General features: G+C 35.0%; 1 protein-coding gene across 2 annotated transcripts; it reads left to right on the top strand.

Annotated features, from left to right (window-relative positions):
* The first annotated feature begins 8,566 nt into the window (after positions 1–8,566).
* LOC125474831 (protein NRT1/ PTR FAMILY 5.8-like) lies at positions 8,567–11,679 on the top strand. Of its 2 annotated transcripts, XM_048578933.1 has the most exons (5): positions 8,567–8,967; positions 9,063–9,280; positions 10,011–10,525; positions 10,816–10,858; positions 10,976–11,679. In XM_048578933.1, exons 1-5 carry the CDS (start codon positions 8,916–8,918, stop codon positions 11,660–11,662), a joined length of 1,515 nt encoding a protein of 504 aa, XP_048434890.1. In that variant the 5' UTR covers positions 8,567–8,915; the 3' UTR covers positions 11,663–11,679. The 2 variants fall into 2 exon arrangements, with proteins under 2 accessions (XP_048434890.1, XP_048434889.1); XM_048578932.1 differs by having other exon boundaries at positions 10,816–11,679.
* Positions 11,680–13,072: the final 1,393 nt, after the last annotated feature.

Genomic DNA, 13,072 nt, shown 5'->3' with positions numbered 1-13,072 from the left:
CAATTGACGACGACGAGAGGGGGTAAACAGGGTATTGTCTCAATGTGGCCGTGGTGGGTGTGGTGGAGAAGGTGCTAGGCGTAGTGGTGGAGAAGGTGGTGGGACGTTAGGGGAGTGAGAGGCGGTGAGACCTGTGCTGCTGCTGCTGGCGGTGATCGGCCATGTTTGCTGATTTTTTGCTGGGTTCGAGATTAATTGTTGGAATATTGAGTTTATCGCAAAGTCAGGGACGTTTGCTGGGTAGATTGCAATGGACTCTCGGACCCAGCATACGGTCTGAGGAAAGGAGCTTTTCTTGGCGGGGTCCGTGGAGTGCTCAGTCCATTGAACCAGACTCGCATTTCATCAGACGAGGGATGAGAGGCTGTGGACCGTTTGATGTTTTCTTCTTCCTTTGACGGGTCAAATCAAATGCCTCTTGAATCTTGAGTGTAATAACTGATATAATAGAAATATAGTTAGAAGTGTATTATTGTAATTGAGTTATATGGTTATATAAGAGATTGTATAGCTATCGTTTCCTTGAGTTCGGATATATACGTTTTTTCCAATAAATCAATACAATCTCTCTTGTTTCTCTCAATCATCTTCGTCTTCCTTTGTACTAATTCTTCATCTTTGCAATGTAATTAACATGATATCAAAGCCATCAGCTCACATTTTTCATCTGTTTCTAGCTTAGTTTCTTTCCAAATTTCCATTAGATTTTTGGTGCTTCCGCGAGCTTGGGATTGCGATTGTTGCGAATGTTGCAATTTAAACCACTGGGTTTCTTGGACTCTGTAGTGAGTGGTGGGGGTGGCGAGTCAGAGTAGTGCGAGGGGATTTAGGGAATGGTATTTCACTAAGGTGTGAGTAACCACGAAGAAAACGAGAGGTCTTCGAAGATTCAAGCGTTGAATTGTTTATGGTTTTTTTTTTCAAGAGTTGAATTGTTTATGGGTATTGCACATTATATGTTCGACGAAATGGCTGGGATGAGTTCTACTACTACTGATCAACTTTTCTACGTTATATCACGGTGTTTATTGTTGCAATCTAAGCCTTTTACAATTTAACAAAATTATTACGAATTTTCTGTTTATTTGTTACAGTTGATTTACTAAATAACTTTAGTGCTCATCAATTTTTCACAAATATAATATAAATAGTTTCAATTATAAGCATTAAATTTTGTAAATCGAGAGGGTGTGCTGTCAACAATAGGCCTCACAGCCTCCTCCCTCTCTGGTTTTGGTTATGTCAAGGGACGGGCCGCCATGTCCATCGAGGAATTAACTCTCCCTACCTTTCTTTTAGTGCCCTTGTAGCTAGGTTAGTGATGCTTCAGTGTGTTGCAGGACTTGTGAGGGAGCCTGCTGTGTAATGGTGCATTGTCCTTTTGTTAATTTCTTTTGCCTTATTTATGATTTTAATGAGAATCTCAGTTGACCAAAAAAAATTCTCTAAATCGGACGCTGAAATACCTTCTCAAGCATTCCTCCACTTCAGGAGTCCCCATTCTATCAGAGAATGCGTCCATGCATTTAACCTCTTTCTTTAGTAAGTAGGCCATTTGAAATTTTTTGTTGTGATTGGAACATGAGTGGTATATCATGTATATTTATAAAAGTGGTGAAAATTTTTATGTTTTAAATTATTAATTTCTAACATACATATTTCATTATTTATATAATACTATGATGTACTACCTTGTATACTCGGTGAACTGAAATTTTTTTTATTTGATTGACGTAAAGTCGCAAAGAAAACATAATGTTGACGTGCCATCTGTTTTGATTGACGTAAAGAAAACATATATAAAGGAGCATTTTTTATCATATGGTGATGACGATGAGCTGATCATGAAACTGAAAGTCACTAGATTACAATCCCAATTCCATTTTAAATTTCACTTCACGTTAATTTAAATTTTCTTAAGCTTTCTTTCCCAATTTAGATCTGATTAAACCTGTGCGGAGATAGACATCACAAACAAATTAAAGATATAAGCCAAACTAAGTCTATATAAGGTATGGAAAAATATAAATTAATTTATTCATTTATAAATTATAGTCTATTTCTTCTTTGCAATGCGGTTAAAAGTATAGTTAAGTTTATCGACGAAACATCACCAACCATTTTGCTTACATATTAATAATTGTAAGACTAAAGACATACCAACAATATCAACAATATCAACAATAATATCAGCATATAAAAAGTGTAATTAATCGCAATGTAGCCAATCTAATTATGTAGGACACTTATCCACATCCAAGAAAGTGTGCGCACTCATGTCTCGATATTGCTTTGCATACGTGTGTAAACTCAACCATAGGAGAATTTAAGATTTCAAAACTACAGTTCTCTTAACTCGATCTATTGCTGTCCCTGGACCCTGTCCCTGTCGTTCCCTCTTGTAAAGATTATCATGTATAGCTAGCTTAACCATGAACAATTCAAAAGTAGCTAGGGTACCATTAACAGGCACTCATGTCTTGAGAAAAAAATGATAACAACATTTATTTTTCCTAAAATCAAATTGGAATTAGGGTTTCTACGCATGCACTTGAATTTAATTTAGTAGCTTAGAACACAGATAAATTTTTTAAATACTGAGAATACAAGTCACATAATGTTATAATTCAAGGAAAATAGTAAAGTCACATGAACGTAATCTCCTAAAACTGGCGGTTTGTATTATTTCTATCTCTCCAACATCTTTCGCAACAAAAGCTAGTGGTTTCCATAAAGAAATCAAGTGCTATCCATCGCTGCATGCCACCCAAATGAAAAGTTTTAAACTACTCCTCGAAGCACTGAAGGACCCTCATGCTCCCTCCATCTGTCAATATTTCCCGGACTATATATCTTCAGCTGGTTATCTTTTACCTAATTTTTACATTCTTTTGAATTTCTTAGTTTCTTCCTAGCTAAAACTTATACATAGTAGCCATCCTCGTCAGCTACCACTGCATATATGTACAACAACTGTATATTAATGAAGTACATGTGCATGTCCGTCTGCAGTTGTGTGTGAACTGTGTGTCTGCGTATGTCAGCTGTGTGTCCCTGTGTGTCATCAGGATGCCTTGCCCTTCACACAGTAACGCATGCTGATGAATTTGTCTCTTAGTTCAATTCCCAAACGTAACGCATCCAAAAATCAAACGCACTCATAACTTTATTGCTTTTGTTGCACTAATGGTGTGGATTTTTCGACACGAAAAGATCAACAAATCGTAACACACTGAAAGGAGAGAACCGACCGGTTTGGCAAGAGAAATGTGAAAACGTCAAATAGAAACCCTAATATTAAAAATGGTGAAAGTTGCATCATTATTGATGGAGATTGGACACTCAGTCAAAAGTGTTTTCTCCGTAGGATAAAGAGCGCTGCTTTCTGATCATCTTGGGATCTTATCTTGTGGTAGACTGATAGTGATAGTACCACTAGGATGTATTTTTACTCATCACTCTCAAGTGATAATGTTCATCATTTTTTTATTATTGTTTGATGAATTTAAATCATGAAATTTGTATCTATTAACTATACAAACATCAAAATTTAAACTTCTTTTACGATGATAAATAAAGGTGAGCATCACCTTCACTTGAGGTAGAAATAAAAATATTCCTCTCTATTACGTCACTTACTTTTAGTATTGAATCTATTATGCTCACAAGTGTGTCCCATGCATGCCATTGTTTGTGAAATATTTACTTCAGATTATTAATATTGATGCAAAATGTATATAATATGCCAAATTATCTGATAATATAAGATTTTTATCTTACCATGTTATTGGTCATGTTGATTATTATTACTTGTTACAGATTCACAATCCAACATGTCAACACATGCACACATGAATTTGGAGAAATAAAAACATTGTTCCGTAAGTTAGTTTTATTTACTTAATTTTCATTTCTCATAAGTGATTTTTTTTCAGAAAAATAACTGATTGTTTTCAGGGTGTACTTAACATGTGAAATAGTTTCGTTTATTATCGTTCATCAACTATGGTCTTGTAGAATTATGACTTTTATTAATTAATGAATAAAGTTATAATATAGGGTCATAACTAATCTATATTGTAAAAGGACTAATGTACCAATTATAATTAATCAACCTTGTCTATATTAAAAACAATTATCCCAGAGAAGATTCCGAAATTAGGGAATCTATTCTAACATGTCTACGATGTAAGTTTGGCAAATGGTTAAATAAGTTACTTTTAGAGCATCTTTAAAGGTGATGTCAAAATTGGATTAATAAGTTTGGCAAATGGTTAAATAAGTTTGGCAACTGGTTAAATAAGTTTGGCAAATGGCTAAATTGGATTAGTAGTCCTCGTTGTGATAGGATAACTGAAAGATAGCCCCGTGGTGAAAAAATTAGGATTTAAACATCCGTGATGAATTCCGTTAGGATTCAAGTCCGAAATTGAAATTTCCGTCAACTCCCCGTGAACTCATTCAGCCTTCATAACCAAAAGGGATCTGCTACTAGATCGCGTGGGGATGTTTGCCCAGGTTGAACTCAAGTCCGAACCAACTTTTCAGGATCTTCTCAACCAACTTGCAGCCCCTCCTTGTCACCCAATTCCCAGATATTATCTATACCTAGCATAAAAATTACAAACCTAAAAATATATTTAGAAAGATAAAAACTTGTTTTTTCGAAGGAAAAATAAATACTTAAGATAAATACCTGCAGAGTAACGGCAGTATCCAAACAAAAACCTGCAAACACCAGAATATAAATAAAAGGGGTTTTTGAACTTTAATCTTTCAAGAAGATTAAAATTTAAAAAAAAACCTGGTGTTAGATTGAATATTGATTTTAGTCCTTAATGTGTCCTTAATTCAAAATAATTAATGTGCATTTTATTTAATGTCTCCCATTAAATATTTAAATTTATTAATACACAAATTTTAATTTATTTTTTGACCAAAAAAGAGTTTTTTAATTTATTAATTTTATTTAACATTCTTCAAACGTGAAAGACTCAATTAATGAACCTAAATGTTAGTACCGAAATATATTATATTGAACTAATATATTTAAATGTTTGTACCAAAATGTATTAATATTAAATTAATGTACCTAAATGTATGTACCGAAATGTATTCTCCGAAATGTTAGTACCGAAAATGTATTATATTGAATTAATGTACCTAAATATTTGTATCAAAATGCATGTACCGAAATGTGTGTACCTTAATGTATGCACCGAAATGTATTATAATGAATTTAATATACCCAAATGAAGAAGATAAAGTACATCGAAATATATTGTATAAAAAAATTAATTTATCTAAATGTTCACAACAAAATATATTATGATGAATGAAATGAAAATAAAAATTATAATGAAATAAATTTAATACATTAAAAAATAGAAAGAAAAAGATGAATAATTAAAACATCAAAATATAATTAATAAATGAGGTTATTAATGTATCAAGGAACTAAAATTAGATTTTGATCTTACTCATGGTTTTAATCAAAAAGTCATCTTTACCAAGGATTAAAATGAAGTTTTCTATAAATAAAATTTGAAAATCCTGCAAAATCCCAAAATCAAAACCAGAACATTAATATCCCGGCACAAATCCAAAATCCGAACATAAGAAATGGGTTCGAACTTTTATTCGCAGCTGCCACTAATGCAATTTTTTTTTTTTTTGTTTAAATCTTGCTTTCATCTGAATGTTCCAGTTTGTTTACCTTGAGGCTTGCGTCCATGCTTGGAGACCTACATTCTAATGCGATTGAAGATTTTCAAGTGAGGCCGGAGCAATCGTTGAACAAAGGAGAAGGATTCGTTTCATCTGTTTATTCCTGTGCTCAGTCTTCTATGTGAGATTGAGAAAGGATGTGCAGGTAATAGAATTTGTTTAGCTAATACTTTAAAGATGTTTGTGTTTGGGTTAATATTTGAATATCGAGCTCATAAAGAAAAAACCCAAGGATGCTAAATTAAAGGGAGACTTGCCCAAAGCCCAGCCTCAAGCCCAGAGCAAATTAAAGTCTTCTCAGCCAAGATATAAGCCACGTGTCTATGAGCGAAGTGACAAGTGATGAAGACTAACCTACTATCAGCCAAACAACACTTTCTAGTGGCATTACAAGTAAAAAGTTGATGACTCACTACCCTCTAGGTGCTTTCGGGCAAGAGAAAAAGTTACAGCAGCTAGGCCAAATTGCCTATAAAAAGAGGAAGAGGCCCTAGAGACAAGGACACTCAATCAATCAAACAAACAGACATACAAACTCTGCTCTCAAGCCAGATTTGCATCCAAAAGCTGAAATTAACCCAGATTTAGTCTTTTTAGCGATAGTTCTTTAGAAAAGTTATCTCTTGTCTTGTTTAAAAGCTCTTTTATCTCCCTTAGTGGTGTGGTATCGATTCCCTTATGTAAACTTGTTTACCATCCATCCCATCCATCTCTTTTTAGCATATAAACCCTGTAAATTCAAAGAGAAGTGATTGCAAGAAGTTCAATCTTGCCAAACAAGGTGAAATCTTGCCCAAAGCTCTTTGTTTGTTTTCTAAATTAGTAAATCTATTACTTAATGCATTCTCCAGCATGATTCAAGTTATTTCCACCTGTTTTTCTATTTTAAGAGTCTCATTTGCATCTGGATCTGGTTAGCTTGATGAATATGTTTTTATTAAATGTAATCTGGAACCAAACAAATAACTTAAGGGGCTCTGGACTCCCTTCATTTGAACATACAAGACTATGAACTAAAAGTCCTTATTTACAAGGCAAGAAAAAGAACTTAATGAGAACTTAACCCATCCACGACAATCCTTTGATAACAAGAAGTTCGAGAAACTTGGGCCGCAAGTAATCGACTTAAAACACACTCATTCTAGATCTGCTATACTGAGATAGCAGTGGCACGCCTAGCACTTAGTTAGTTTTGATTGCAAACCTCAAGGTCTACACCTAAGGCCCCATAAAGGCACCTTTCAGAACTAACTTTGTTCTCTTCTTTTAGCACATCAACAAGCAAGAGCCCGACTACACATCCAACGTGCCAATCCCTTAGGGAGCTGTGCTGAGGTCCGAGGAGACTTCTCCAGAGAAATCTTTGCCTGGACAGTTTGATTGCAATTTGAACTCATTATCTGCATTTGAGTATCAATGCGGGCAAACATCCCACGCCAAATATAGCAGCCACATCCCTTTTGGTTATGAAGGCTGATGGGTTAACGGAGAGTTGACGAAAATGTTAATTTTCGGTTTTAACCCTAACGGACTTCATGACAAGGGTTTAAATCCAAGGTTTTTTTTAGCACATGGACTATCTTCTGAGTACCCTATCACCATGGGGATCATTAATCCAATTTAGCCATTATAATTAATCAACCATGTCTATATAAAAAAGAATTATCACAGAGAAGATTTCGAAATTAGGGAATCTATTCTAACATGTATATAATGTAACTTTGACAAATGGTTAAATAAGCTACTTTTAGAGCATCTTTAAAGATGATATAAAAAAATTTATGTGGACTGTTTTGACAAAAAAAAGTGGTTTCTAGTTCCAAAGTAGATGTCAAAATTCTACATATATTGATATTCTTCATTTTGCTGCCAAATTTGAAGCAACGTTATTTTTTTATTTTAATCATGGGCATACATTTTTTTTTCTTTTCCCTTATTGATTATTTTATTATTAAACTCTAACCCATTTGATTTTCTGAATAACAAAAAAAAATATTTTAATTTGACATCTCAATTAAAATAAAAAAACTTTACAAAATATTATTTTGTTACGTCAACTATAAAATGAAATTTGACATTTTAATTTGGGAAGTGTTATTGATATTCCAAAAATCTCATTCTACACTTCTCATAAGTGTATTTTTCCTTCCTAATATATAAAATTTGAAATGTAGAATAAAATTTTTGAAATGTTAATAATAATTCTCTTTAATTTTACATCTCCATTTGCACGTCGTCTTAAAATATACTTGCATAAAAGTATCCTATTTATTTATCATCCGCCGACTCTATATGGTTTACATTTACATAATTACCTAGTTGGAACTTGGAATAACCTTGGGAATCTTCCAGGTATCACTTGACTCGCATCACATGGAACACAAAGCAGAAGGGCTGGCCCATCCCACGTGTCAAAGGCTCCACGTGTTCCATTATGTGGCACATCCAGATATATTCAGTGGGATAAACAGTGAACATTGACGTATGAAGTTTATTTTGTTGCACGAAGAGAAACTTTTAGTTGTAACAGGAACACAAGTAGTATATCACGTGTTTAATAAAGAATTGAGGGAAATTTTAACCACGTGTTTTAATAAGAATGGAGGAAAATTTTATTTTTTAAGTTATTAACATTTTAACACATATATCTCACCATTTATTTAATGACACGTGGTATATCATTCCCACTGATTGAAAAATCTCTCGTTGCACCAGATCATTGCTTTCTTGGTCACGTCGCCATGATGACACCCTGCCTGAAAAAAAAAAAAAAAATTTAAGTGGTATCCGTTTAACTTTGCTATCTCTTTCCATTCCCTTATAAATTAGTGCGAGCATCGTTGGAGAGCTTAGTGATTTGCCGAGTGTATACCATTGTATAGATACAACATTTTCACAAGTGTTTGGAAAAGGATGAAAAAGTATCGCCAATGATGATGAAGTTTGCATTATTGTTTATTGGTGGGAATATGAAAACAATAGTAGCAGCACATTGTGATCTCCAGATGATGACAGATTCATAGGAGAGCTCTTGTGGCTTACAGGTTTCCTTCTTCTCTGAATTCCCCATAAACCCTAAATCCGAGCTCCGTGGCTATAGCTCAATTTTCTGGTAGCTTGGATCGCAGTGGAGGTTATATCTTAAAGGGATCACGAGCAGTCATCCTTTGATATAATTTTGGAACATCATGGCTGGATCAGGAGGAAAAAGACTCGGCAACTCTTGCATTCTTCTGATAGGTAATTAATCATACCCTAGACCCAATAATTACTTCATGATAAGTTTTACAAGGCAGATGGGTTAATTTTTGTCTGTTTATTATTCATAATTATAGTGATTGCTGGGATGGAGAGATTTGCATACAAAGGAGTGGCATCGAATTTAGTTACTTATTTAACCGATGTGGTACAAATGAGCAACTCTGCGGCGGCCAAGACGGTGAACAGTTGGTGTGGGTTCACATCCATGCTCCCACTCTTAGTTGCACCCCTTGTTGACTCTTACTGGGACAGATATCCCACCATATTGGCATCTTCTTTCCTCTATGTTGCAGTAAGTACACATTCACTTTGTTTCCTTCCCTTTTTTTTAACAAAGGGATATCTGCTCTAATTTACAGAAAGCGAAATTCAAATTCGAGCGTAAAAAGATGTGTACACTGCTAGCTAACATATACATTTACTTTATTATTTGGCTCTTAATATCAACGAACTTCTATGAAATGGTTCAAGCAAATTTAGGCCAATTGTCTTGATTGTAGGACATCATTAATAAATAGGAAAAAATAAAAAAAATTTCCTGCACTTGTTTTTAGTATGCCTCTTTTACTAAAAATTTAAATGCTCACCAGAGATTATGCTTTTTTTTTTTTTTTTTTTTTTTTTTTTTTTTTGAATTTTTTCATCAAGATGTTGCTGATGATAGATTAAAATGGAGTCTGAGTCATGTGCACTAATCTTCTTTCCATTAGAATAGAGTGGAGATTATTAGCAATGCCTCAAAATGTACTGTGGAAGAATATAAAGTCGCACATTGCAAATTAAATAGAATACAATATATAACTAGTGCGTTTACTATTAATAATATATAACTAGTGAGTTTACTATTATTAATTGTATCGAGGTCTTTTATGGTAAAACCTCTAAACTACTGCCGTTTTTAACATTTACAACATTTTTCTGATTTGGCCTCTCGACTTTCAATTTGATGTACGAGAAATTTTGGCTCTAATGCGTAGGAAAGGTGCAACTATAAGCTCATTTATATAAGGTTTTGCTTTTAGGGGCTTGTGGCATTGACATCAACAGCATTCACCCGGGCATCATCTGCTGCAAACAAAACAAGTTCCAATTCATCATTTCTATTTTGGTCTCTGTATTTGATTTCTGTTGGTCAAGGTGGCTACAACCCATCTCTACAAGCATTTGGAGCAGACCAACTGGACAGTGAAGAGGAACTGCCTAGCAGCAAAGATGACCAAAAATCTAACAAAAAGAGTGTGTTTTTTCAGTGGTGGTATTTTGGTGTTTGCAGTGGCAGCCTCATGGGTGTCACTCTCATGTCCTACATTCAAGACACTTTCGGTTGGATTCTAGGTTTTGCCATCCCCATGATATCGATGGTTATATCGGTCGTGGTATTTTCCTGTGGAAGCCGAATCTATACATATAGAGAGAATGATCAGGCCATGGATTATAAGCCCGTTTTCAACATAGCTCAAGCTATCAAGGCAGCCGCATTAAAGCTAATGAAATGCAGAATCACATTACCAAATGAAACTAATGTTAGTGAACTAGAGTAAGTTAACAAATTTCTAACATAATACTTTTTTTTTTGAAGTTTAAGAATCCAGTTTACAATTATAGACATGATTTCCACACTCCATTTTTTCCCCTGCATTCCTCTCTTTTTTTTCTAGTCGTTGGATGGAATAAATCGAAGGTAAATCAAGGGACAGAATCATATGACAGAGTGCATAAGCAGAAAAAGGGAGTGCGGTCAAAATCATATCTCCTTACAAATTACAATTACCATGCATGAGTTCTGCTGCTAATGCTATAAGTTTTGGCTGGTTTTGTATTATATAGGCTTCAAGAGAAACCGCTTTGCCATCAAAATATTAGCAGCACGGTGAGCATGGTTGAGAATCCCAAAAGCCGCTTCTACGTGCTTGAAAATGCGAAAGTGCTTTTGAGGCTTCTGCCAATATGGATTATGCTTTTGATGTTTGCAGTGATTTTCCAACAGCCTCCAACATTTTTCACCAAACAAGGCATGACAATGAAGAGGAACATTGGAAGCAACTTCAAGATTCCACCAGCAACTCTGCAAAGTGCCATTACACTTTCCATAATCCTCCTGATGCCTCTGTATGACAAAATAATGATCCCGGTTACACGTCTGGTTACGTGTAGCGAAAAGGGTCTCAGCGTGATGCAACGGATGGGGATTGGAATGTTCGTTTCAGTCATAGCAATGGCCATTGCAGCGGTTGTGGAAACAAAAAGGCTCAAGATCAGCAGGGAAATGGAAATGCGGGGATCTCAATCCGAGACGGTGCCATTAAGCATCTTCTGGCTGCTGCCACAGTACATTCTTTTGGGCATTTCAGACATTTTCACCGTTGTTGGAATGCAAGAGTTTTTTTACTCTGAAGTTCCGGGAAGAATGAGAACAATGGCCTTTGCATTGTACACTAGTGTTTTTGGGGTGGGAAGTTACCTGAGTACCGTTTTGATTGCAACAGTTGAAGCAGTTACAAGTTCCAAAGGAAGGCAGAGCTGGTTCTCTGATGACATGGGTGAAGCTAGGCTTGACAAATACTACTGGTTTTTGGCATCACTAAGTGCACTGAGCTTTGTGTTTTATGTAATTTTGTCTACGTGTTACACAAGTAAGAAGGATCTGGATTTGGAAAATGAAACCTGTAAATAAAGCTTTTGTTTGAGGAATTGATTTTGTTCAGATGAAAATTTTCTCGTTTTGTTATTTAGTTTTGTGTCAATGATATTGTTTCATTCAAACTTTAATAAACTACTACACTATGTGCAACAATTTAAAACTAGTTTTGTGGGATAAGATTTTATTTTCTTTTGATTAGGTTTCAATTAGTTGTTCTTTTTTTTATCTCCTTTCACTATCCTCAATATATATATATATATATATATATATGTGTGTGTGTGTGTGTGTGTGTGTGTGTGTGTGTGTGTGTGTATTTATATATTACAAACTCATCAAATTGTTTCAAGGTTAGAGCTACACGGGGGAGTAATTGGGACTGCTGAGAAGTGGTTTTTCTTCCTCAGTCAGAAAAAGATTTTTGAGAAGGGGTGCCTTAAGTAATGCTATAGATCCAATAATCAATGAACACAAAATGGGTGAATATCATAATCTTTATTCTTTGATCATTTAACTCTCAATATTATGCATACTGGTACAACTTTTATTTGTTTATTATTTTATAAAATCTAAGCAGCTCTTTCTCTAAAATTTTGATGGACTCTCGTGAACTTTGATACTTCGTCACTCACCATGATACAATGAGGATCACTATTTTCACTTTTACCGTACCATGTCGCCACCACTAGCTAACCATGACTATCCACACTACGCTATTCCTGGCATTGCCCCCATCGCTGCCAACGTCATCACCATTGTAGACACCAACATCATCACCTAACACCGCCACCATTGCTGCTGACACCGCCAACCATCATATCACATTTTCTACCACCATTTTGTCATACTCATCGTCACTGTACCACAACCTCCCATAACCATCTTTTCACTGCCACGCACCGAAACGACCATGGACCATGATCGCCACCTATAGTACCACTATGTTACCTTGTCCGCCACCACCACTCAGGCCACTACCTCGACTATGATTGCCTTGTCATGGTCATCATCATCTTAACCTCCTACGACCACCTTAATGCCGCGCACCCTCACCCATGACCACTACTGAAACCGCCATCATCATGATCACCACCTTCACCTTGCCCATCATGGTATCACCACCACCCAAATCCCACTCCTCCACAACCCCAACACCATATTAGAAAAAACAGAGACTTACAAAAATTTGGAATAAAAAAAAAAAAAAGAAAAAAAAAAAAATATATATATATATATATATATATATATAATATTCATGAGTTAAGGATTCTTTCACACGTCTAACAATTTTGGTCATAGTAAAAAAAGTAAAATTACAAAGTCTGTTAAATTCCTTTTGAACTCTACAAAAGTCTAGCATTTTTTTGAAAGAAAGTACGATATTCATTGATAAGAGGAGAATATGTACAAAATGTGGATAGTGTGCTAACATGGACCTCGATAAAA

This window comes from the organism of the source record quoted next, unplaced genomic scaffold, assembly GCF_019419815.1.
Source record: "Pyrus x bretschneideri cultivar Hongxiangsu unplaced genomic scaffold, Pyrus_bretschneideri_v1 Contig13, whole genome shotgun sequence".
NCBI lineage: Eukaryota > Viridiplantae > Streptophyta > Magnoliopsida > Rosales > Rosaceae > Pyrus > Pyrus x bretschneideri.
The sequence above is the reverse complement of the archived record's forward strand: the minus strand, read 5'-3'. Positions and strand labels throughout refer to the sequence as shown.